The sequence below is a fragment of the Stylophora pistillata genome, chromosome 5 (genome assembly GCF_964205215.1).
Source record: "Stylophora pistillata chromosome 5, jaStyPist1.2, whole genome shotgun sequence".
NCBI classification, from domain to species: Eukaryota; Metazoa; Cnidaria; class Anthozoa; order Scleractinia; family Pocilloporidae; genus Stylophora; species Stylophora pistillata.
In genome coordinates, this window is record NC_142523.1 from 5,779,535 (window position 1) to 5,802,667 (window position 23,133).

Genomic DNA, 23,133 nt, shown 5'->3' on the forward strand with positions numbered 1-23,133 from the left:
TTTAAAATCTCAAACAATGCATAAAACTTGTGGAGATTGGTGCATACCGTGTGTGATCATTTGTCAGTGGTAGCGTGGTTATTCATTCACATCCAGCTGTAAATAATAGACTCAACTTACCGTTCTGCCAAATCAGAGTACCGTTGTACCGTTGTACCGTTGTACCGTTGTACCGTTGTACCGTTGTACCGTTGTACCGTTGTACCGTTGTACCGTTGTACCAAATCAGTTGTACCGTTCTGGTACAAATCAGAGTGGCGACACTCTGCCATTTTCCTGAAATCTTCCTCGAAACATTGTAAACAATGCATTTGGCGAGCGATAACTTCTTAGAGCTAAAAGACTGCGTCTTCATCAGAGGGTTTCCCACAAACGTGAACTTCACAACGTCCGAGATCAGGTGAGAACTTCGACTTCATTATAACTTCAATACCCCAATTTGGGGTAATCTCGGATATTGGTTCGTGTGTAGTTCCCTCGTATGACCTAACAGTGAGTGTTTCTTTAATTTGGTTTGTTTACTAGGAAGTATTTTCATGACAGAGTTGGAAAATGCTGTGTGGAAATGACTGCTCAGTCCAAAGACAAAGGCCGGTTGTTCGTCGTCCTAAAATTCGATAGTCCAGCAGCTGCTGCGAATGCTATTGAAAGGTAATTAATCTTGCTTAGAAATCATAAAATTAAGATATTCACTTTGCTAAGAGTACTCGGAGAGTATAGTTTACCATGTTTGCAAGAGTGGAAGCAACTTGTAAACATCAAGTGATTACTAATTTTTTTTTTTTTGTCACATGTTACGTTCATCCCTTCTCCCAAAAGAATCAACTCAATCCTAATTCTTGAGAGAAAATCCCGTTATTTGAATTAAAAATTTATAAATTATAAGTAACCGTTTACTTTATATTTGTTGGATCAATTATGTATAATCGCGTGTCTTTATGCACAGAAGGTCTTTAACATGCGGCGGCCATCGTTGCCCCAGGTTTTCCAGCGGACCGAGAAAACAGTAAATCCTAAGTCGCCATTGTTCTTAACGAAAGTTAGCATTGCAATCGATGTTTTTCACATCACAGAGAATTGATATCTAATTAGCCAGAAAGAGCTTGGGAAAGAAATGACTAGTTGAATCACACAAGGTTGAAAGATATTCAAGTTAGGTGATAGTTTGGAAGAAGCCTTTTTATCCATCAGAGCTCGAGTCGTATTTAACTTTTACAATGAGTGTATGCTGTATGCTTGTTGTCCTTTAAAAAATGTCTGAAATCGTTTTGAGGTTTGCCTCTTTCTCTCTATGGAAATCTAAGTTTCATGCAACCATACATATGACCAATTTTCAAATAAATTATCAATTGCATGCCATCGCATGGCCTGAAATAGAAAAAAAAATAAGGCAAACAAAGTCTGTGGCTCACCTTGCACTTATCAATTAACAAAATTTACAGTAACACAAAGATAAAGATAAGCGTATTTCATATGAATAAAGGCTGATAGTTTCTAAAGAAACTGTTTGGGGCTGCATTGGTTGGAGTAACGAAATAATTTGAATTTAGTATAATTTCAGAGCTGAGCAAAGAGTTTCCAGCAATCTGATTGGTCTAGCAGTTCCTTGTATGACGCTATATAAACCGCTCCACGCGGTTTATATAAAATGTTAAAATAAAATGTTAATAAATGTTACTAAAATGTTATGATTTTAGAAATTTCTCTGTTGTTCAGCTCTAAAATTATACTAAAACAATTATTCGCCTCAGGTTCGGTGAATATTGTCAAATAATCCCCTCAACTTCGTCTCGGGGATTATTAGACAATATTCACCTCGCCTTCGGCGAATAATTGTTAGATATCAACAAAGTTAAAATGGTAAATTGGCCACCGTTGTGATTATAAAAGCTGACCTTTCAAAATGTCAGCTTTTATAATTGTAACGGTGGCCAATTTACCATTTCAACTTTGTTGATATATTCAAATTATTTCATATGAAGACTTGCTCAATTGTAGACAGTTTGCATATGACATTGAAGAGTTGTAGGATTCAAGACATGTTGCTAATGGTCAATAACTGCTTTCTATATAAGGCTCCCAGACCTATTGCTGACTTAGTTAAACCAAGGAGGACTGATTACAATTTAAGAGGCACTAACATGCTTTCCTTACCAAAGGGTAGCAATACCAAGCATGGTCTTAAGTCATTTTGTTATTTTGCTGCTAAGACTTGTCCAGAATGCGCTACCAGATGCTATATGCATAAAGGCTGACACAAGAACGTTTTTTCGTGATATCCGTCACCTAAAATTTTAAGTTTTTAGGTTTTGATCTCTGTTTTACTACACATGTATACAAGTATATATTTAAATTTGCAATATCCTTTTTGTAATAATACTTTACTTAATGTACATGATTTCTTGATGTAGGTTGTAATTTTTATGGTATATTTTATAGTGGGCTTCCTGGAAAGTAGCTTGTAGCTAAGTGTGGTGCCACATTAAATAAAGAACAACTACTACTACGAACTACTACTACAGTAATTTTCAGTGCTGAGAAAAGCTGTCACTGCGCTCTTTTCATGTTAGTAAAGGCCTTTGATGTTTATATGATAAACAAAATGATACATGATTGCTTGTAGATATGGATTTCTTTCCTTGTGTTTAACTCAATACATTACTCTTCCACTGTGCTCAAATTGAGTTAAGTGATGGAAGAAAGGAGGCAGCAAGGCAGAGTCTGGTCTTTCAGACCATAATGTCTTCAACTTGTGAATAAGGGTCCAACCCTTGTCTGTTTCTTTAGTGGCGGTAAATCAAGCTTGAGATGATGTTATGCAGGTTTTACTTTACCCGGTTTCCCAGTCATATTTTAGTAACAGGAAAACACCAGCGGCTCTCCTTATTGAACTTCATTCTCTATTTGAGCTTCCAAAAGGGTACTTCAGTTGCACCTCCAAAGCATAGCATGTTCTATTGATCATTAATTTTATATCAATCAAAATATTTCGGATTCATTGGCAATATTTGTGTCCTAATTGGAAAGCATAAATGAAGAAAATTATTTCCAATTACACATTTTTGAAATCTCTAGGACATCACTAATATATTCATAAGGTGGGGAGATATCCACACTTTGTTCATTAAAGATTTTGAGAGTGAATGATATTATGTTTTGACCACTTTATGATTAAAGACATTGATTTTATTTCATTTTTAAGGTTCAATGGAAAACAGGTCTTAAATCATAAAGTGAGACTGAACTTTTGGAGAGCCCCTTTAAGTATGGTGCGTCCAGAAAGATTAGGCAGAGACTCATATGACAAGTATAACCGAAGACGGGACGACAATACAAGATTCAACAAAGAAACTGAAGAATCATCAAGACACAATGAGAATTTTACAAGAGAAAAGAATTCCTGTAATACAAACTACTTGCCTAGAGAATCTGTATCTTATGATGATCAAGAGGAATTCAAAGAGGGGTCAGATAACTTCAGAGGGTTTCAACAACATACTTATATGGACAGATATGAGACAAATGAAGATTTTAAAAATTACCAAGGAAAAAATGAAGAATATCCTCAAGATCGTTGGAGTAGTGATGGTGGAGGTGAAGGACACTATCCAGGTTTTGATTACGACTGGAATGAGTGGGATCCCAACTTAAGAGGCAGCCATGAAAACCTTTCAGATAGGGGGTACTATGAAAGAGAACAGGTTTGTGCATATGTGATATAATTCACTCTGAAATTTCACCATTAAAAAGTAAATTTGAATCTCCAAGCTGAGACTGTTGGTTATGTTTAGAAAGAGTTTTTGTGACAAAAATATGACAGCATGTCTTTGTGATAAGTTTTGTGATGTTTTATTTGTCATATGTCAGTTGTGGGCACCAGAAACTGTGCAAACACATGAAGCAGAGGCCCATATTCCTGTATTGAATCCTGATACTGGTAGCACAAAATCACAAACAGCACAGTTGCCCCCCCCCCTCCCTCCCCTCCCCTCCCCTCCCCCTTTCCTCCCCCCTTTCCCCTAAGGAAGTAGCCTCTTATCAAAGTCAAATGCTAAGGGGCCAGTGATCAAGGCAGAGTTTCTCCTTACAATATCATACAATATCAAGCAGACTAGTCATGAGAATAGAGAAGATATCAATGAAAATATCAATGGCAGACAGTAAGGAGAATTGCTAATGAGATCTTGAGAGTGAAATGGTTAAACCTTGGCGATAATTGCTGGGGTAGGGGTCAGACCACCAAACTCATTTCAGTAACAACGCTTCCCCTAACCCAACAACAGTCAACTGAGACAAGTTAGAGGTAATGTTTAGTTGGGGGGGGGGGGAGGGGCAGGTGCGTAGTTGCTCAGATTTTGAGTTTTAATCAGACCTTTCTCGAGAGTGTTTGAAAAGTTATTGCCTTTCATCAAGGATACTATCGTTGTCAAAATGATTGCATTTAACATTCTACACTTCTTTTTGCACTTTAGGAATTTTTGCATCTCCGTTGCGACAAGTTTTGGCGAGAACGTGAAGCTGACCAAGGAAGACGCCCAGAACTTGTCGATGAAGATTTTACCAAAGATTATGATGATAACTTTTCTCAGTGGGGAAACTACTTTAAGTTTAGTGATGACCGTCACGCACACAACGAGAGGTTATCGCCAGACAAATCAGGGGACCAAACCAATCACAGAGGAGATCGTTTCTGCTCAAGAGACGATAGAGAATGGTTTGCCAACAGAGAATTTACAGGTAATTAATTAAGATCTAATTACAAAACATTCCTCACCAAAAAGGCGATGTTTGATAAAAAAAAAAAAAAAAAAAAAACGCGTTTGTTTGGGGTAGTTCGTCTAATGAACAACAACTTCCCGCAGTTGACTTAGCTTGTTGCTATTAGCTCTGAAGAAGGGCTATAAACGCTCGAAACGTCAGCTTTGGAAACTTTTTCCGGTGGTCAATCAACAGTATCAGCTCAGTTGGTAAACGTTTGTGAATATATGAAAATCATATATATGAACTACGGTGAAAGTCGTGAGTATGAGAGCGATCTTCGTAGTAATGAACACTACTTATTTTCACTACCGCTTAAGTAGTGTTCAATACTGCTAAGATCGCTCTCATACTCATCAGTTGATAAAACCAAATTACCTCGTTTAACTCCTCCACCAACGCAGCACCACAGTTTCAGGAAAAACGTACCCCTTATATACTCTTTAGCGGAGTTGGTCGATTGGGAGAATCAGCATTCCAGGGTTTTTGTTGTAGCAATTACTGTGCTTGTGCTTGGACAGTGCATGCTGCCTGACCAGAATTTGGAATTTTAATGTGTTACTTTTCTGTTACTCTGCAGAAGAGACCCGACGTCATTTTCCACCATCAGATCAAAATGTACATTGGCCAAGATGGGAGACATTGCCACCTTGCAGTCAAACCAGAAAGCCATCTAACGTGGATGTCACGAAGGACACACTCAAACACGTAGCCCGGGGTCATGACCCAAGATCCTCAACTCCAACAGAGGGAAGGCCAAGGTCAGATGAGTGGCTGAGGAACATTCACAGAAATTTCAGAGGTAGAGATCGCCACAGTGCTTCTCCTGTGAACGTTCACTCTAAGACATTTGGTCATCCTGGCTCTCCACTTGCATGTAATGCCTCATCAAAAACAACAGGTGACTCCGCTCGCTCGAGAAGAGGTCGTAGCAGTTTGTCCCCTGAGAGAAATATACACTCTAGGAATGGAAGACGCAATAGAAGTTCTTCAGTCGACAAAGGGTTTGCCTTCAAAACTCGTGAATCTTCACCAATGAATGGAAGATCAAGCCACTACAATGAGCAAAGCTTTGGGAGAAAGTTAAGAGAAAGTCGAAGTTTCTCACCAAACATAAATACAAGGACGTCTTGGCCGAGAGGACGTGACAACGACAGTAAAGACATCGACCTTCGTCGTTCTTTAATGATGCATCAACACGGGAAACATTCATCTTCGCGAGAAAGAGATAGAGATCGAGATAGAGAGAATAGTCTAAAGAACTCACTTAGAGGGACGAGAATCTCTCCGGAGAAACGTAGGAGCGAAGCATCATCTTCTGGTCAAGTCACAAACAGGAAAAGACGCAGGGAAAACGACGGCAGAAGAGATGGCAGAACTAAAAGAAGTAAGTTTTCATGAGTCAGCGTTGCCGAGTGGTTGGGGTGCTGGACTTGTAATTTGGCTTGGGCTTGTGTCAATTTTTGCTGGGTATGTGCTGCTGGTCACTCCTGGAACTCCTACCCCATTGAAGTCAATTCTTTGGCCAATGATGAACGCCAACTTAGGCATTTTCTGTAATACGGTTATAAATTTGTCACGGCGAATCTTCGTGCAGTCGTATATGAGTTGACACAGCTAAGAATTTGCATTATAATCGAACTTTGTCACAAACAGACAAAAAACGTGGCTCTTCAAAGAAATTAATTTTTCTCGTTTCTTTTGGATTTTTCTTTCATAGGTAGGCAAACAAGTGTGAGTATGTGTGACAATGCGTCGAGCGAACCTGAAAACGGGAACTATGATTGCACCCGGAAGAGAGGAAAAAAAGAAACTGACGAAAGAAAAAAGTTATCACCACGAGATCATGAACGAAAAAGAAGACAGGTAAAGGACAACACACGCCACTAAAATTAGGATTCATTGCTGTATTACGTTTAGCTCGTGGCGAGAGATACGGTGTCCTAGTTGCTAGATTCCAGGCCTCGGTTGTTCGAGGGATGGATAACGCTACACACTGGATAAATCTCTATCTGGTGGATAGCGCAGTACGTTTTCTAACACTTGTCCACTGGATAGCGATTTATCCGTCCTTTGAACAACCGGAGCCAGGATTCTTGGGTGCTGGACCCTGGATGGAGAACTCCATGTTCAATCCCTGGTATGGATCATCGAGAGCTGGTCTTAAAAGTCATTATTGTTCGCAGACTTCCATTTTTACTTGTATCGATTCCCAGTCAACGTTTATCCAATGATTCATACGGATCAATGTCAGTATCTGAGCAACTGCGAGCCTACCCCTCCCCTAGTTTATTGTTGCTGGGTTAGGGGAGGGGTGGGTGTGCACTCGCTCAGGTATATACACTCATTCACACGAACCTCTCTCCAGAAACGAGTGAAATTAGGGAGGATATTTACTATAACCGATGTTTTTATTTTTTTATTTCTCTTACAGCTAAGGGATCCCACAGCAAGTAATTCTAACACAAAGAGAGCGGATCGTTTTTTAAGTAACCTGGCTGTAACGCTGGCACAAGGCAAGGTTCCTACCAAAAGACCCGAAACTAAGTTAAATGCTTCAAAAAAGAACGCATCGACCAGTGGTAATTCTGGTCTAATAAAGTGTACGGGAAGTAAAGCAGAGCTCTCTGTAAACCCAGCCAGTGAGTCTGAAGGATCCAGACCTGATGAAAAGAGGAATCCTGAGCAAGAGAAGGCCACCCCTCCCACTCCTCCCTCGGATAAAGAAAAACAATCGTCAAACATAGATGAGGATATCAGTTGCGCAGAAGGGGAAGCGGGGGGTGACTATGAAGAAAGTATCATCGGAGCAGAAGTTTCATCCTGTAATGACCCTTCAGACCAGGAAGAAGAGCAGGAAACTGACGGTAATGACAGCTCCAATTTGTCGGAGGATGATTCAGAACATGCAGATTCATATGAGAACAGTATCTCCCACGAAGATGACTTTTTGAACGTAGATGAAGACTCAAGCTCTATTGTTGATGATGGGGTTGATGACGAACGGCTGGAAATCAGTGACATTGATAGAGACGGAACAGGTGAACGCGACGAATGCTCTAATTTTTCTACAGGAAATTCAGAAAATGGTTATCACTTCGACATTAAGGGAAATGGATTACAACCTGGCAACCTTTCTTCAGATGAGGAGTTTTCGAAATTAAACATTGCAGGAAATAAAGACATGATGGAAGTTGATAACATTGATTTGCAAGATTCCCAGTCCTCTGAGACCTGGAAAAAAACGGATTACAGTGAGGAGATGTCAGAAGAGGAAAACAAAACCTGTCACGTTGACCAGCAAACGAACTCAGATGAGTCCTTTGGAGAGCCGAATCTCAAGCAAGAGATCGAGGAGTACAAAGGAAATGTCACACATGAGGAAATTGCGTCAACAACTGTACATCGTGCTCACGGGGAAATCTCTGCAGTGAACGGGAAGCTACCTGAATGGGAAGTAGATGGAGAATCTTGTCATCTAAATGCGAGAGATGACATGGGTAGTACTACCATTCGCAAGGAATTTTCTAAGAAAGTATCGTCAGGAACCAAAGTTTTAAAAATGTTACCCGACAACGTATTGACTCACGATGAAGACGAGGCTGATGGAAGCGAATGGCAGAGGGAGGAACATGACGCAATGCTTCAAAGTAAGGACAATTATGAAGAGACTGGCATGGAGTCCGTTTCAGACGACATTTCCGCGGGTCCAAACTCGTTAACTAAGACGTCTTGTTTTCCAGTTCCGTCGAGTAACGCAGAAAATGACGGTAGGCAGGGAGACAATTTTAACCTACAACTTGCTTCGTCTCGAGGTGGTTATAATGATGATCAATTTATATACAGCCGGAGCGGTCCTAAAGTGCCTCTTACGAAGACAAGCATCAGCAGTTTAAAGGTCGGTTCAGGTCCTTTAAATCAGGGAAGTTATAACGAGGATAAATCTAATTATAACAGGAGTAAGAAACCGGTATGTAGCACAGAATGCCAGCATGTGAGCATGTGCAGCATAAGAGACTCGAAAGAAGGTAAAGGAGAGTTAAAGAATGATAACCGGAAAGACTCCCATAAAGCTGACAATGAAGATAAGAGAGACCACAGAAATGTTGGGTTGGACTACTGGGAGAGTGATGTCAAGAAGAAAACCACTCAAACAGCTGCGGCTTTTCAAATATGCGAAGATACCGTTTCGTATGCCACATGCAAAGATAAATTTTTGTGCAAGCAAGGAGAAGTTTATACCCCTGGAGAAATCCGAGGAGCACAAAAAGAAGTCTGTCATCACAATGAAGATGGCCTTGTTCATAACTTGAATGTGAAAGGTGTTAGAGAACCTGAGGTCTCTATTTCGGATAGAGAACAAGATTTGTCTAAAGAGGAAGCTGGTGAAAAAAGTGTTTTGGAAGTAGACGGTGACATTTTTGAGGATAATCTCGGTCAAGAACATGCAATGTGTAATATGGAAACTTCAAATGACACCAAAACAAAGGTAGGTACTCGTGACCTTTCTGACTCTCTAGAAGAAACATATCTGGAAAGCCTCGGGCGAAGCGGAGAGGTCTTGCCGCCTGGGAAAGACGCTATCCCCTCGCGGACTGCACATCTTCAAAGTGTTGATATGGACACAAGCTTAGATGGGGAGATTCAAGACTTTTGGAAAGGATCATCAGTATGTGTGGATAATGACACTACTGTTACTGAAGATGGTGATGGAAACACACCTTATTCTCCCAGCAGTCCAACCTGGACAAGTGAGGAACACCGCTCACCACTCCCGAAAGATGAAATGTCGCCATATTCTCCGAGTCATCCAACCAGCTTGAGCGGAAGTGACGCACAACGAAGTATTATCGTGGAAGACTTTTCTAACGAGGACAGTAAATGTGATGACATTGAACCAGTTTTTGACACGATGGACGTGGGTTGTGATTTACCAGTGGAGGAAGATGTTACAATCAACAGTGGCAGCACAAAAGGGCCCTTTCCAAGTTCGTTCATATTTTGCAGCTCAACAAAATCTAAATTTGAAGTACCTCAAGGGAAATCAATACTCAACGATATAACTGAGGAAAAGGTTTTAGGAGGACCCATGATACCAAATACCAAGATAGAAACCCGCAACGTGAAGGACGAGGACCTTAACTGTGATGAAGGGGGCCATGGCAAGGATAGTGAGGTTTTGTTAGATAATCCAGTCACAGAAAATATTTCTAAAGACGATCTGAGGTATTTGAAATATCAAGATGGAACAGATAATTTGGTACCACTTGCCTCAGTGGATGTCAAGCCTAAAATAGAATATAGAACAACCACAAAAGTGCACGAGGCTGATGATACTAAAGTTTTGTTAGATAATTCTGTTAAGGAAAGGAGTCATAACTATGGCCGCAGTTCTTTGAGATGCCAAGAGAGAACGCAAAGTTTGCCGACTTCTGCCTCCATGGATGTGATACCCAAGAAGGCTTATGTAACCTCCGCCAAAACTTACCTCCTTTACACCGACTGCGGAACTCAGCACAAACCCCGCATATTCTATGCAACTAATGATACAAGTGCTGGACCTGCAAGATCTCTCTCCTTGGATTCAGCCTGGTCTTTGGCTAAGTACTCTGTACCAGGCCCCTCCAAAGCGTCAGCAAACAGTGAAGAGGAGCAGCAGGGGACAGTTGCTGAAAAAGCTGATTTAGTAATCAGAGAAGAGGAGAAAAATCCTGACAATGTTGTCGAACCATTGTTGTCTAGTGTTCCGTGTAGTTTTGGTTCGCCTTTGAAATCGAATGAAGGCACATCTGAGAATGGCAATCAGAAGGTTACCCAATTCGATGGTTTATTCAACAATTTAAGGTCTGATAACTTGGCTGTGTTACAGGATCCAGGACCTGGTAATTGTGCCGACTCAAGAGTGACGGGCAGGGCAAATACGGCGTCAAATACTTCTTTTCCTAATTCAGATGACATTATTATTGCTCCCAGCTCAGATCCAGGAAATAAAGAGCTATTGGCTACGCTAACGCCTTTGCAGCCAAACGAAAAAGAGGCGCCTGTTAAAGATCATGGAAGAAGGCCGCCGGGACTTGTATCTTATAATGAGGTATCGTTGAATTTTCAAGCACCATGTGGGACGAATATAAAAGACTACTCCACAGCCGCTGACCATCATATCGCTACCTCGTCAAAAGTATCAAAAACAAAATCAATATCAAACTTGGCTAGTTCTGATATCAGTAATAACAACTTTAGGCCTGATGAGACTTCGGTAACCTCTGTGGTGACGGGCAATATGCCTGTTGCATGTGCGAGTGATATTTGCGCATGTGGGCATGATGACCAGATGATGCCTCTACTAAAGTGTTCAAATCAGGTTCAGAGCACAAATCCGCAGATGCAGGATGAAAATGAGAATGACTTTGAAAGTGACAGAGGAATTCAAACGCAGGCTTCAGTTAGTCAAAATGGAGACAAAACATCTCATTCAAGCCCCGCTGACATTAAGAGGACCTGCCCTGATTCCCAGGATGAATCTTTTCGCGCCAACAAAGTGGCTCGGAAAGCTCTCAAACTTATCATGCCAACAGATCGAACACCTGATCGCCGTGGGAAAACGAACCCAAATTCTGCTTTTTGTATAGGAGACTCTAAGAAAACCAGCTCTTGCACGATCACTTCTGCAGACATGGATATTGTTACAGCGGGAAGCCCTACGAATGTTGTGCTCGGCGATTCTTTTTTCACTAATGAACCAAATCATCTTGGTAAGGGTGTGTACGCAGAAAATGATTCCAGTTGTGGTAATATCAGCATAAAAAACGGACACAGTCACACTGTCAAGAATGACCGTTTTACTTGTGCACTGAAAACTGGCACTTTGCCACCGACGAGGAATATCGAAATTCACAGTCAAAGTCGGTCAATCCTTGGTGCTATCAATACCAACGATCACACAACCAAGAGGATCCTGCCGGACGGTGAGACTAGTTGTAGAAGAAAAGAAAGTGATTGGGTCGCTCTCAAGATGGAAAAGCTTCGGAAAAAGAAAGAGGAGATAGAGCAGGTGAGTAATACCATCGACTTATTTTCACTCTGGAAAAAAAAATGACAAAATCTTGTGCTTTTCTCCCTTATCATTGGTGCAAATTGAAGGTACATCTTTTTAAAGATTAAAATCTTCAACATGAAAGGGTACATTAAGATTAAATCAAGATTGAAATCTTCAAAAATCCTTGCGAGGGATCCGGTAGGGCAGTTTTGTCCAATTCCTCTCTAATTTTGAGCGAGGTCGTCTTCAAATTTGCCGCCTCATCGGTTATAAATAATTAATGATGTCGTCCCGTTCTGCCTGATACCTAATGAAGTCTTCGTCATGAAATTATCTGTTTTTGTTCGTCAGGGGCTACCCCAGTGCGCTTTTCACGGAGTGTAACCATTTCCTTGAGCGTCATAATGAAATCTACAGAAATTTTTCCGCAAGAAAACTTTTAAACAAATACGCCCTCATTCCTAAGCTTCTTTTGTGGTATGGAGTCATCGATCGAATTGAATTTGCAGGGCGATTATGCTTAGCTTGTCAGATAACTGGTGTTTTGTTCCAGATCCTGAATGTGGATGTCGCTTCAAAAAAACTCGGAAAATACATCTAAACGTCAATTAATAAGGGGAACACTTCAAGATAATGACAAAAAGAAAAATCAACTACAATTTAGTCCTAGGCTTTTGTCTCTTCGAAAAGACTTTACTCCATCTGTCATTGTTACTAAATTTATGGTCTTCTGTTTGTGATTTTACCGCTGTAGGTTTACAAACAGGAATGCCAAACAGTGATCAGTGTGGTTAAGATGTTAGTGAGGTGAGGGAATAAATCGTGTTTGAATGAGTTTCGAACATCTAAATCCTTTTTAATTACTTTTATTTAGCTCTTAGTTCTTCATGCGGAATGCAGTTTGTAAAGGGTATCACATGAAAAAATTATTCACCAGCATTTTACTTTACAACAAATGCGGGTTTTTAAAGCAGTCTCCAATTCAGTTTCGAAAGTAATCCGAGGTCGCATTGAGTCTGCTTCACTTCGCTCTGTGATTGGTCCAGAAAAACTCGCGCCGGTCTCGTAACCGATTCAATTAGTCATCCTCGTTTTCCAGGGCATTAGGCAGTTTGACTGTTTTTACTTTGAGTCCTCAGATTGGATTTACTTGAAATTTTTGCCTCTGTTTTCAGTTTTAAAGGCTCTAAGAGCAACAGAAATATTGAACTGTTCGAATTCTCTCAACCCTTTTCGTGCTTCCACGAGGATTTGTAGTCCTTTGTAGCCATTTTATAATGTTTCACAGAGGTACGCGCGATTGTAAAGCGCCACAACCATCTTTAGATACCCTCATCCAAAATACGTTACATTGGAAATCCTACATAATCCATATAAAGAAAATGAGCGGATTTATGTAGGGAGTCAAAGTTAAAACAGACTTATTTCCGTTTGTTTCTTTCCTCCGCCGAAGGAGCTACACCGGAAATACGTCAGTCACCTAGGATGAAGCTTAACCAACGAATTCGATTTTTTTTTCTTCTCTGTTAGTAATGATCCAAGACTGGAAGGTCTGTTACAGAATGCTGTGCGTCGCACCCTACAGGATATGGGACGAAGATGTCTGCAAGAGCTTGAGAAGCAGGCTCTTCCTTGAACATAGATTCCTACGCTTTCTTCCCAGTAGTCCGGTCCTCATCCTCGTTTTCCAGATTAGCGTGTTATATGGAAATTGAGAGGATGTTATGTTGCTCTACAATAAAATTGAAACCGGCACGTATTCCTTGAAAAGTTTTCCTTGACAGTTTAGAGGGTGAACCATGTCTAGACTATCAGTCCAAACAAAGACTCGTTAAGACTTTAAAAAATATGACAAGGGCGACGACGGGAACTTATTGAGAGAAAACAAAAATTAACGAGCAGAAAAACCACGTGCGTTTTTTAAAATTTTGTACATTTTCAATCGGTTATTTGCGAAACAAAATGGCGTAAACCCACCAAATTTTGTTCAGTTTGAGAGCAATAGCATCAGACGGCAAACTATTCACGTTTCCATTTATAATTTTTTGCAGTTTGAGAGCAATAGCATCAGACGGCAAACTATTCACGTTTCCATTTATAATTTTGTGCAGTTTGAGAGCAATAGCATCAGACGGCAAACTTTTCACGTTTCCATTTATAATGATGAATATTTATTTGTGAGATGAGGTCTGATGCTGACATTTGCAAAATTCTTAACTAAAATAAAGTTCATTTTTCAGCAAGCTTTTCCTTGGCGTCACCGTTGGGACCGCTCAACCTCCCCCAATGTCGAAACTCGTAGAAATGGAATTTTTTCAGCATGTCTTATATTCTTTTAAAACAAGCCTTACCATGATTTCAAAGAAAGGCGTTGAGCCCCGTTCCAGAAAAGTGACAAATTCGCCGTCTAGAGAAACACCTCCCAAACTCCAAGTATTGACCATGTCAAAGCAAAGAAATGTTCACCCGAAGTCGTGAAGTACACGTGCTTTGGGATCGTTTTGCATGCTTTGTATTTCTTACGAGTGGTTATGTAAACCAAACTTAAAAGTAACAGCATTGTTGAGTTATTTTCTTCCAATTAAAGTTTTATAGGTTGCAATTTTGTAAGACGTGTTTTATCAAAGTCACGATGAATTCGAAATAAAGATTGTTTCAACATAATACTGTCTAATTTTCGTTCGCGGCTGTTAGGGCCAGGCTAAACTAGGAAACTTTGTTGCGGAAACATTGTTTCCTGTTATGTTTCCCGGGGTGGCTAAATTAGCGGGAAACAACAAAATGTTTTGCTGCCCCAGTGGCTAAACGATAAAACATTGTTTCGGAAAACAAATGAGCTACGCATGCGTGTATGAATAAACTTACCTAGAGGGAATCTGGGGATCAAAGGATGTTCACATTTTCATCGTATCAAAGCCGTTTCTGGCATTCTGCACAATAGTAAGGAACTTCAGCAACTTGTACCACTTCCAAGAAGAGTGGTACACATCGCTTGTTTGTTGACCGGACTTCTTTTTTCTTTCCAGGGCCTGTTCCCTCATAAATTGACCTGATAATTTTCTACTTGCTCTTGTAATCCTCCCGGCTGATATCATATTTTTCTGTCATCAGTAGATCGATTTGCGAATACGCCACCTCCTTACTGTCCCTGTTCCTGTAGTCCTTATGACCCAGGTCCCAGAGAAAAGGCCTTTCCTCCTACAGCATAATTAGCATTTCAATTTCTTCATCTTTCCAATTCCTTTCCCTTTCCTTTCACTTTCTTTGAGCGTGACCTGCTTGAATTTCTTCGCAGTCAGCCATTTTAATTGTTGTCTGCTCACCGTTGCTATGAAACATTTTTCAATGTGCGAGCGGCAATGGAAACTAATCAACATTGTTTTCATCGTGGCTAAACTGGGAAACATATGTTTCGGACGCAAAATTTGTGTCCGGGAAACAAAAATGTTTTTTGTCTGCAGGCAAAAACAATTTTTGTTTCCGAGCAGCAAAATTTGTTTCCCCAACATATGTTTCCCGCGCGGCTAAACTGGGAAACATTTGCCTCCCCAACAAAGTTTCCTAGTTTAGCCAGGCCCCGGTTGTTCGAAGGATGGATAACGCTATACACTGGATAAATCACTATCCGGTGGATAGCGCAGTACGTTTTGGTAACACTTATCCGCTGGATAGCGATTTATCCGTTGGATAGCGTTATCCGCTGTTTGAACAACCGGAGCCAGGCCTTTAGGATTAAGAGCAAACCATAAAAAGTAGCATTATCATGTGCATTCATGACGAAGGTGCGAAATGCAACACAAACATGCGACATCAAGGCGTGTTTTGTGTCCAAAATGGCGTTAAAATGAATGATTTCATTTCATCTGTCAACTAGCATCTATCAAAGAATCGACATTAAATGAAAGAAATCAATTGGAAAAAGTAGCCAGATAGCATTGCGTGGTACAGTTATCATTTCGCGGGGCAATTCGTACTAGTACTGTTGATATCCCAGGCAAAAAAAATGCAAAAGAAATGTAAAGTCATTAATCAACGGCTTGCTAAAAAGGCCAGTAAATTAGCATTATATTCGCGAAACATGCGTGCGTCAAAGGGAAGAAACAAGGTTTTTTCCAAGGTCAACATTTTCTTTAAATGAGTTGGGAGGATAACGTGCGAGCGAACTATCTCCCAAGGATCGGGAGAAAAGAAGACAGACATTTGGAAAGAGAGAAAAGTTCTCGCTGGCTAAGAGGGGAATATATTTCTGAAATTCAGGGTGGAATTAGTAGTGTTGTAGGCCGTTCAACAATGCACTCATGTTAGCATGTCAGACATCCAAACTTTTATTCCGAGCAAGAAGTTAAGGCTTTGAAAATGTTTGACTTTTCCGACCAATTATTTCCTAAACGCTGAAAGTTTGCTCAGAGTTTCCGAAACAAGTCGAGGTAGGCGATCGCTGGAATTGAAAAATGTAAGACTGTGATAAGCATATTGTGATCATCAAACAACCAGTTTAAAGAAGTCACTGAGGAGGTGTGTACCCCTTTCACGGAGGAAAAAGAATAAGACACCACGTGCAGTGTGCGCCTGCGCACAAATGATGTCTATGTATCACAGTCCGGTTCTGTACCCGTGTACCTGACCAATAACAAAACTCATCTTGTACCCGGATCCTCCTGGTGTCGTGGGAGATTGGCTTTAGGTATTTCAATGGAAAGGTACGTGATACTCTTTATTTTCTATTGCTTATTTCGCACTTGAGAAAGTACCTCGGAGCTAGCAAATTAGGGCGCGAGAAAAGCGGTTTTCACTTCTATGAGAAACACAATTGACCCTATTCGTTTGTTATTTACAAAAACCAGGATTTGCATGTTGGTTGATGCAGGCAGACTAGCTATTTTGGGAGAACGACAGTCAAAATAGAAACAGGAAAGTAAATGGTTTGTTTCCGATGGGCATGAACTCGTTTCAAACAATGTCGTAGTGTTAGATAAACAGATAAATGTAGAGTCAGTGTAAGAAAAATAAGCAAATTCAGTAAATATTGTTCATATGAATAGCAGGTGATCGCCAATCGTATGTAAGTACACTTTCCAGTCTAACAGTAAGCGCTTTTTTTCTGAAGGTAGGCTTTTGTGAGAGGTGAGTTTCTAGGTTTATATCTTAACATCTGGCATTTTTGTAGTTACAGGATTGGCTATTAGTGTAAATTTACTATAAGTCACACGTCTGTTGTTAATAAAGACTTTACGTTACGTTACCTTACTATGGTGTACAAAATTGATCACTTTCTTGCCCCAATGTGTATATTTGAGTAATATGTGGGGCATGGTTAAGGTTTTACTATTTACAACCTTCGAAACTGTAAAATAACTTGATTCATTATCCAACTCTGCTTCGTAGAGTACAAATAACGCCCCAAACGAGTACAAATATCTCGCGGTATTTGTACTCCAGAGAACCGGTTAGACAGGTTTTCTCGTATCGCGCAAGCATCGAATTGAAGTTAACAAAAAAAAAACAGCGGACAATCTAAATTAATTTTTCTTACAACGAAGAGTCGGAATGGCGAATATTGATCCAAGTTTATTGGATAAATTGAACGAAGAAAAGCAGTTACTAACTGCTAACGTCTAGTAGACGACAATGAAATTTCCGCGCCAATTCCGTTTCGCTTCACATACTTCTTTCTCGCACTCCCCTTAAATAAATATTAGCGAAATTCGCCCGCACTGAAATAACAATTTGGCGTGTTGGATAATTTTGACTCACCCTTAGGGCTCGTCAAAATACGGTACAACTCGTAAAATACTCAGCGATACTACACTACAAAACGTTTAATAAGATATTTACATATTCCAAAAGTTCAAATCATAATGTTCAGAGACGGCTTCGCATTTACGAAAGCGTCTGACAGGGTGGAATCCACTAACTTGTAATAATCAAGTTGCTGCCATCTACTTGTGCCTCGAGGTAGAAATTATTTCATCAGGTTTTCATTTCGAAGACAAGTAATTAAACGTTAGAAATATTTCTTCTTTATCAGTGATATCTATCTTTTACCATTACCTTATATTGATTGGTGTAAGCCCTGCTTGGCAAAACTAGGCGCAAAGAATACAAATAAATAAGTTCAGTTCTCGGAAACACTTAACGATGAAATTATTTCTTCTTCCAATGTGCTGCAAAATTGTGATGCTCTCGAAAAAGGTCGTCTGAGGACCACCGACAGGAAGAAATTAACTGGTCAGTCATTTTTTTGCGAAATAAGAACTGAAACCAAAGTCACATTTACTGAAGAGGAGTCCATACTGCTATAAACATTCTGCGACGTGTCTTCCCAGAAGAGAGCGTCATCTGAATGAGACCTTGACTATTTTCACTGGGTCCGCAATGGTATCGCAAATAAAATGTGGCTAAAGAGTGAGGGATTCGATTCTCAGTTAAGGCCACGATCCGAGACAGAGGAACCTGGACCAAGAGAGGGAAATGGTTACAATGATCAACAGGGGAAAAAAAATGTCTCAAAAACTACAATATAATGATTTTGATGAATTTCTTTATCATTCAATTTAAAAGCAAACTACAGAAGCCGGTTTTAGATGGAATATTTTTTCAGTTTCTGTCGTTCTTTTTGACGGTTTTATATAAACACTTACCACGTAAGTTTCTTTCTCAGATAGTTGGAAGTTTCCTCGTTCCAATAAGTCAAAGGATGCTGTTAATTCTCCCTCAACGAAAATGTTGTGGAATTGCCTAGCGCCCCCTTTTGCGGGGTGTTCTTCCCCAACTGGACAAATTGTTACTTTCTTGTTATGAACATGCTCATACTGCCGCACCAATGAGCATATCTAGATAAAAAGGTACAAGTATATTTTCAATTGACTTCGTGGTCCAAATCTAAAAAATTACATATCACCTGATCAGTTTGTTTCTCACAGATCTGATAGTCACTTTGCGTTTCACTGAAAGGGTGATATAAGGGTTAGTTTCACTTCTTTTCTTCATACTCTCATTCAAAATGAACCATTCAGACGGTTCAAATACCGACTGAGACACCATGTTGGTATTTCATCGAAAAGACACAACTCCAATGATACTTCTCTCTCAAGCTCAACCCAAGGCTAAGAGCATGACTACGCAGCGGGAACTTGTTAATTCTGTGGAGCAACCCATAATGGACTTATTTTCTGTCTTTGGGAATGCAGGCAAAACTACAAGCCTAACCGAAAAAGGAAGAAAAAAAGAGGGCATCAATTGCTGGAACGGACTACGTTTTAAATTAATGATGAGTTCTCTTACCACACCAGAATTTTTCACCGCCAAAAAATGAAAACAAATTAACTGGACTTCTGGATGGGATACTTGCATCACGAAGCATGTCATGGGGCGAGGTGAGAGTGGAACTGATTCTGATAACACCGAATGACCTTCAAGAAACAGAAAGAGTACACTGTGGTTTTTGTCTTTGGTTTTGTTTGTCTGGTTATTTTTTTCAGGTTTGTGACATCTATCTCCTAGTAGAATGGTAATGCTCACATATTTCACATGGTATACCTATTGATCTCTTTCTGACAAGCTTATTACTCAAAAGCTCTTGCTGCTTTTCTAGTTCTGCGTCCTCCTTCTTAATCTCTTGTTTCCTTTTTTGTATGTATGTTTGTATTTATGTATTTTGGCAAGCTTATTACTCAAAAACTCTTGCTGCTTTTCTCGTTCTGCGTCCTCCTTCTTAATCTCTTGTTTCCTTTTTTGTATGTATGTATGTATTTATGTATTTTGGCAAGCTTATTACTCAAAAGCCCCTGCTGCTTTTATCGTTCTGCGTCCTCCTTCTTAATCTCTTGTTTCCTTTTTTGTATGTATGTATGTATTTATGTATTCTGGCAAGCTTATTGCTCAAAAGCTCTTGCTGCTTTTCTCGTTCTGCGTCCTCCTTCTTAATCTCTTGTTTCCTTTTTTGTATGTATGTATGTATTTATGTATTCTGGCAAGCTTATTGCTCAAAAGCTCTTGCTGCTTGGACAACTTGCGAGGATGGACAACTTCTGACGTAAAAAATATAAAAATTTTTAATAAAAAACGTTTCGGTCAGAGACCTTCAGTTATTTACAACTTTTGAAATAAAAAAAGAGCATTAAATAGGATCGAAGTGCTGATGATTACGTAATTACAGATAACGACTAATAAATTGGTGCTAATAAACAAAACACCTAATTATAAAGAAAGCAATGGAAAAAATACAAGGAACAAACCCTAAAAACTAATAGATAAGAATACTAAATATGTTAATATAAGTGGCGTAACCAATTGCAAAGAAGCAATGCGGCGAGCATTAAAAAAAGGAAGGCCCACTTTTTACTACAACTGTATACCGTAACAAAATCCCAAAACAAGGCCTTTGGAGCCTGAAAGGGCAAATTAGCAACAAAGTGGCACGGAAAGCTCTCAAACTTATCATGCCAACAGATCGAACACCTGATCGCCGTGGGAAAACGAACCCAAATTCTTCTTTTCTATAAGAGACTAAGAAAACCAGCTCGTGTATGATCACTTCTACAGACATAATAATAATAATAATAATAATAATAATAATAATAAAGCATTTATATAGCGCTAAGCTCGACTAGTTCTCCGTAGCGCTTTACAAAGTTATAGAGTAATTAACATAGCAATTAAATTATAAAAAATCGTAAATTAAAAAGCGTCTTTGAACAAGTATGTTTTAAGGTTCTTCTTGAAAATTGCAACAGATTCAGATGTTTTCAGGGAATATGGTCAATCGTTCCAAAGCTTGAGACCGGCAATGGAGAAGGCGCGGTCACCATAGTTCTTTCGAAATGTTCTAGGAACCGTCAGGAGCATTTGTGATGAGGAACGCAGTACACGAGAGCCATAATTCCTTTGATGCAACAGTTCAGCAATATAAGCTGGAGCTAAGCCATGTAGACCTTTATAGACAAATAGAAGTATTTTGAAGATAATGCGATACAGGTAGCCAATGAAGTTTCTTTAATGCAGGTGTAATATGTTCCCATTTCTTTGTCAAAGTAATAACTCGCGCAGCAGCGTTCTGTATAGACTGTAGCTTGTTAATCATATAGTCAGGTAGTCCATAGAGAAGGGAATTGCAATTATCCAATTTAGATGTAATGTAATCATGAATATTGGATATTGTTACAGCGGAAAACCCTATGAATGTTGTGCTCGGCGATTCTTTTTTCACTAATGAACCAAATCATCATGGTAAGGATGTGTACACAGAAAATGATACCAATTGTGGTAATATCAGCATAAAAAACGGCCACAGTCACACTTTCAAGAACGACCGTTTTGCTTGTGCACTGAAAACTGGCACTCTGCCACCGACGAGGAATATCGAATTTTACAGTCAAAGTCGGTCAATCGTTGGTGATATCAATGTCAATGATCACACAGCCAAGAGGATCCTGCCGGACGTTGAGACTAGTTGTAGAAGAAAAGAAAGTGATTGGGTCGCTCTAAAGATGGAAAAGCTTCGGAAAAAGAAAGAGGGTAGAGCAGGTGAGTAATATCATCAAGCTATTTTCACTCCGGAAAAAAAATGACCGAATCTTTTTCATTTCTTCCTTATTATTGGTGAAAATTGAAGGTACATCTTTTTAAAGATTAAAATCTTCGGAATGAAAGAGTACATCAAGATTAAACTAAGATTAAAATCTTCAAAAATCCTTGCGAGGGGTCCGGTAAGGCAGTTTTGTCCAATTCCTCTCTAATTTTGAGCGAGGTCGTCTTCAAATTTGCGGCCTCGTCGGTTATAAATAATTAATAATATCGTCCCGTTCTGCCTGATGCGTGATGAAGTCGTTCGTCATCAAATTATCTGTTTTTGTTCGTCAGAGGCTACCCAGTGCGCTTTTCACGGAGTGTAACCATTTCCTTGAGCGTCATAATGAAATCTACAGAAATGTTTCCGCAATAAGACTTTTCAATAGATACGCCCGCATTCATAAGCTTCTTTTGTGGTATGGCATCGATCGAATTGAATTTGCAAGGCGATTATGGACATTTGTAGAAACTTGCTAGCTTGTCAAATAACTGATGTTTTGTTCTAGATCCTGAAGGTGGATGTCGCTTAAAAGAAGTTCGGAAAATACATCTAAACGTCAATTAACAAGGGGAATACTTCAAGATAATGACAAAAAGAAAAATCAACTACAATTTAGTCCAGGCATTTGTCTCTTCGAACAGACTTTACTCTGTCATTGTTACTAAATTTATGGTTTTCTGTTTGTGATTTTACCGCTGTAGGTTTACAAACAGGAATGCCAAACAGTGATCAGTGTGGTTAAGATGTTAGTGAGGTGAGAGAATAAATCGTTTTTGAATGAGTTTCCAACATCTAAGTTCTTTTTAATTATCTTGTGACGTTTCAAATCAATTAGCTCTTAGTTCTTCATGTGGGATGCAGTTTGCAAAGGGTATACGCATGAAAAAAATTATTCACCAGCATTTTACATTACAACAAATGCGGGTTTTTAAAGCAATCTCCAATTCAGGTTCGAAAGTAATCCGAGATCGCACTGGATTTGCTTCACTTCGCTCTGTGATTGGTCCAGAAAAACTCACGCCAGTCTCGTAACCGATTGAATTGGTCACCCGCGTTTTCCGGCGCTTTAGGCAGTTTGATTGTTTTTACTCTGAGTCCTCTGATTGGATAAATTTGAAATTTTTGCCTCCATTTTCAGTTTTTGAAGGCTCTAAGAGCTACAAAAATATCAAGGGCTAGCAGGATGGTCGTTAGTTGTGCAAACCTTCGACTGCGTCTCGATGTTGAACTGTTCGAATTCTCTCAACTCTTTTTGCAAGAGGATGCGTAGTCCTTTGTAGCCATTTTATAATGTTTTACAGAGGTACGCGCGATTGTAAAGCGCCACAACCATCTTTAGACACCCTCATCCAAAATACGTTACATTGGAAATCCTACATAATCCATAGAAAGAAAATGAGCGAATTTATGTAGGTTATGTAGGGAGTCAAAGCTAAAATTGGCTTTCAAAACAGACTCATTTCCGTTTGTTTCTTTTCTCCGCCCGAAGAGCTACACCGGAAACACGTCAGTCACGCAGGATGAGGCTTAACCAACGAATTCGATTTTTTTCTTCTCCATTAGTAATGATCCAAGATTAGAAGGTCTGTTACAGAATGCTGTGCGTCGCACCCTGCAGGATATGGGACGAAGATGTGTGCAAGAGCTTGAGAAGCAGGCTCTTCCTGGAACGTAGATTCTTACGCTTTCTTCCTAGTAGTCCGGTCCTCATTCTTTTTTCCAGATTAGCGAGTTTATATGGAAATTGAAAAGGTGTGTTATGTTGCTC

General features: G+C 39.7%; 1 protein-coding gene across 2 annotated transcripts; it reads left to right on the forward strand.

Annotated features, from left to right (window-relative positions):
* The first annotated feature begins 176 nt into the window (after positions 1 to 176).
* LOC111343685 (uncharacterized) lies at positions 177 to 23,133 on the forward strand. Of its 2 annotated transcripts, none has more exons than XM_088759631.1 (9): positions 177 to 400; positions 526 to 651; positions 3,203 to 3,701; positions 4,473 to 4,737; positions 5,339 to 6,145; positions 6,479 to 6,624; positions 7,193 to 11,809; positions 12,549 to 12,601; positions 22,929 to 23,133. In XM_088759631.1, exons 1-9 carry the CDS (start codon positions 306 to 308, stop codon positions 23,038 to 23,040), a joined length of 6,720 nt encoding a protein of 2,239 aa, XP_088615757.1. In that variant the 5' UTR covers positions 177 to 305; the 3' UTR covers positions 23,041 to 23,133. The 2 variants fall into 2 exon arrangements, with proteins under 2 accessions (XP_088615757.1, XP_022806602.2); XM_022950867.2 differs by lacking the exon at positions 22,929 to 23,133 and adding an exon at positions 13,325 to 14,458 and having other exon boundaries at positions 220 to 400.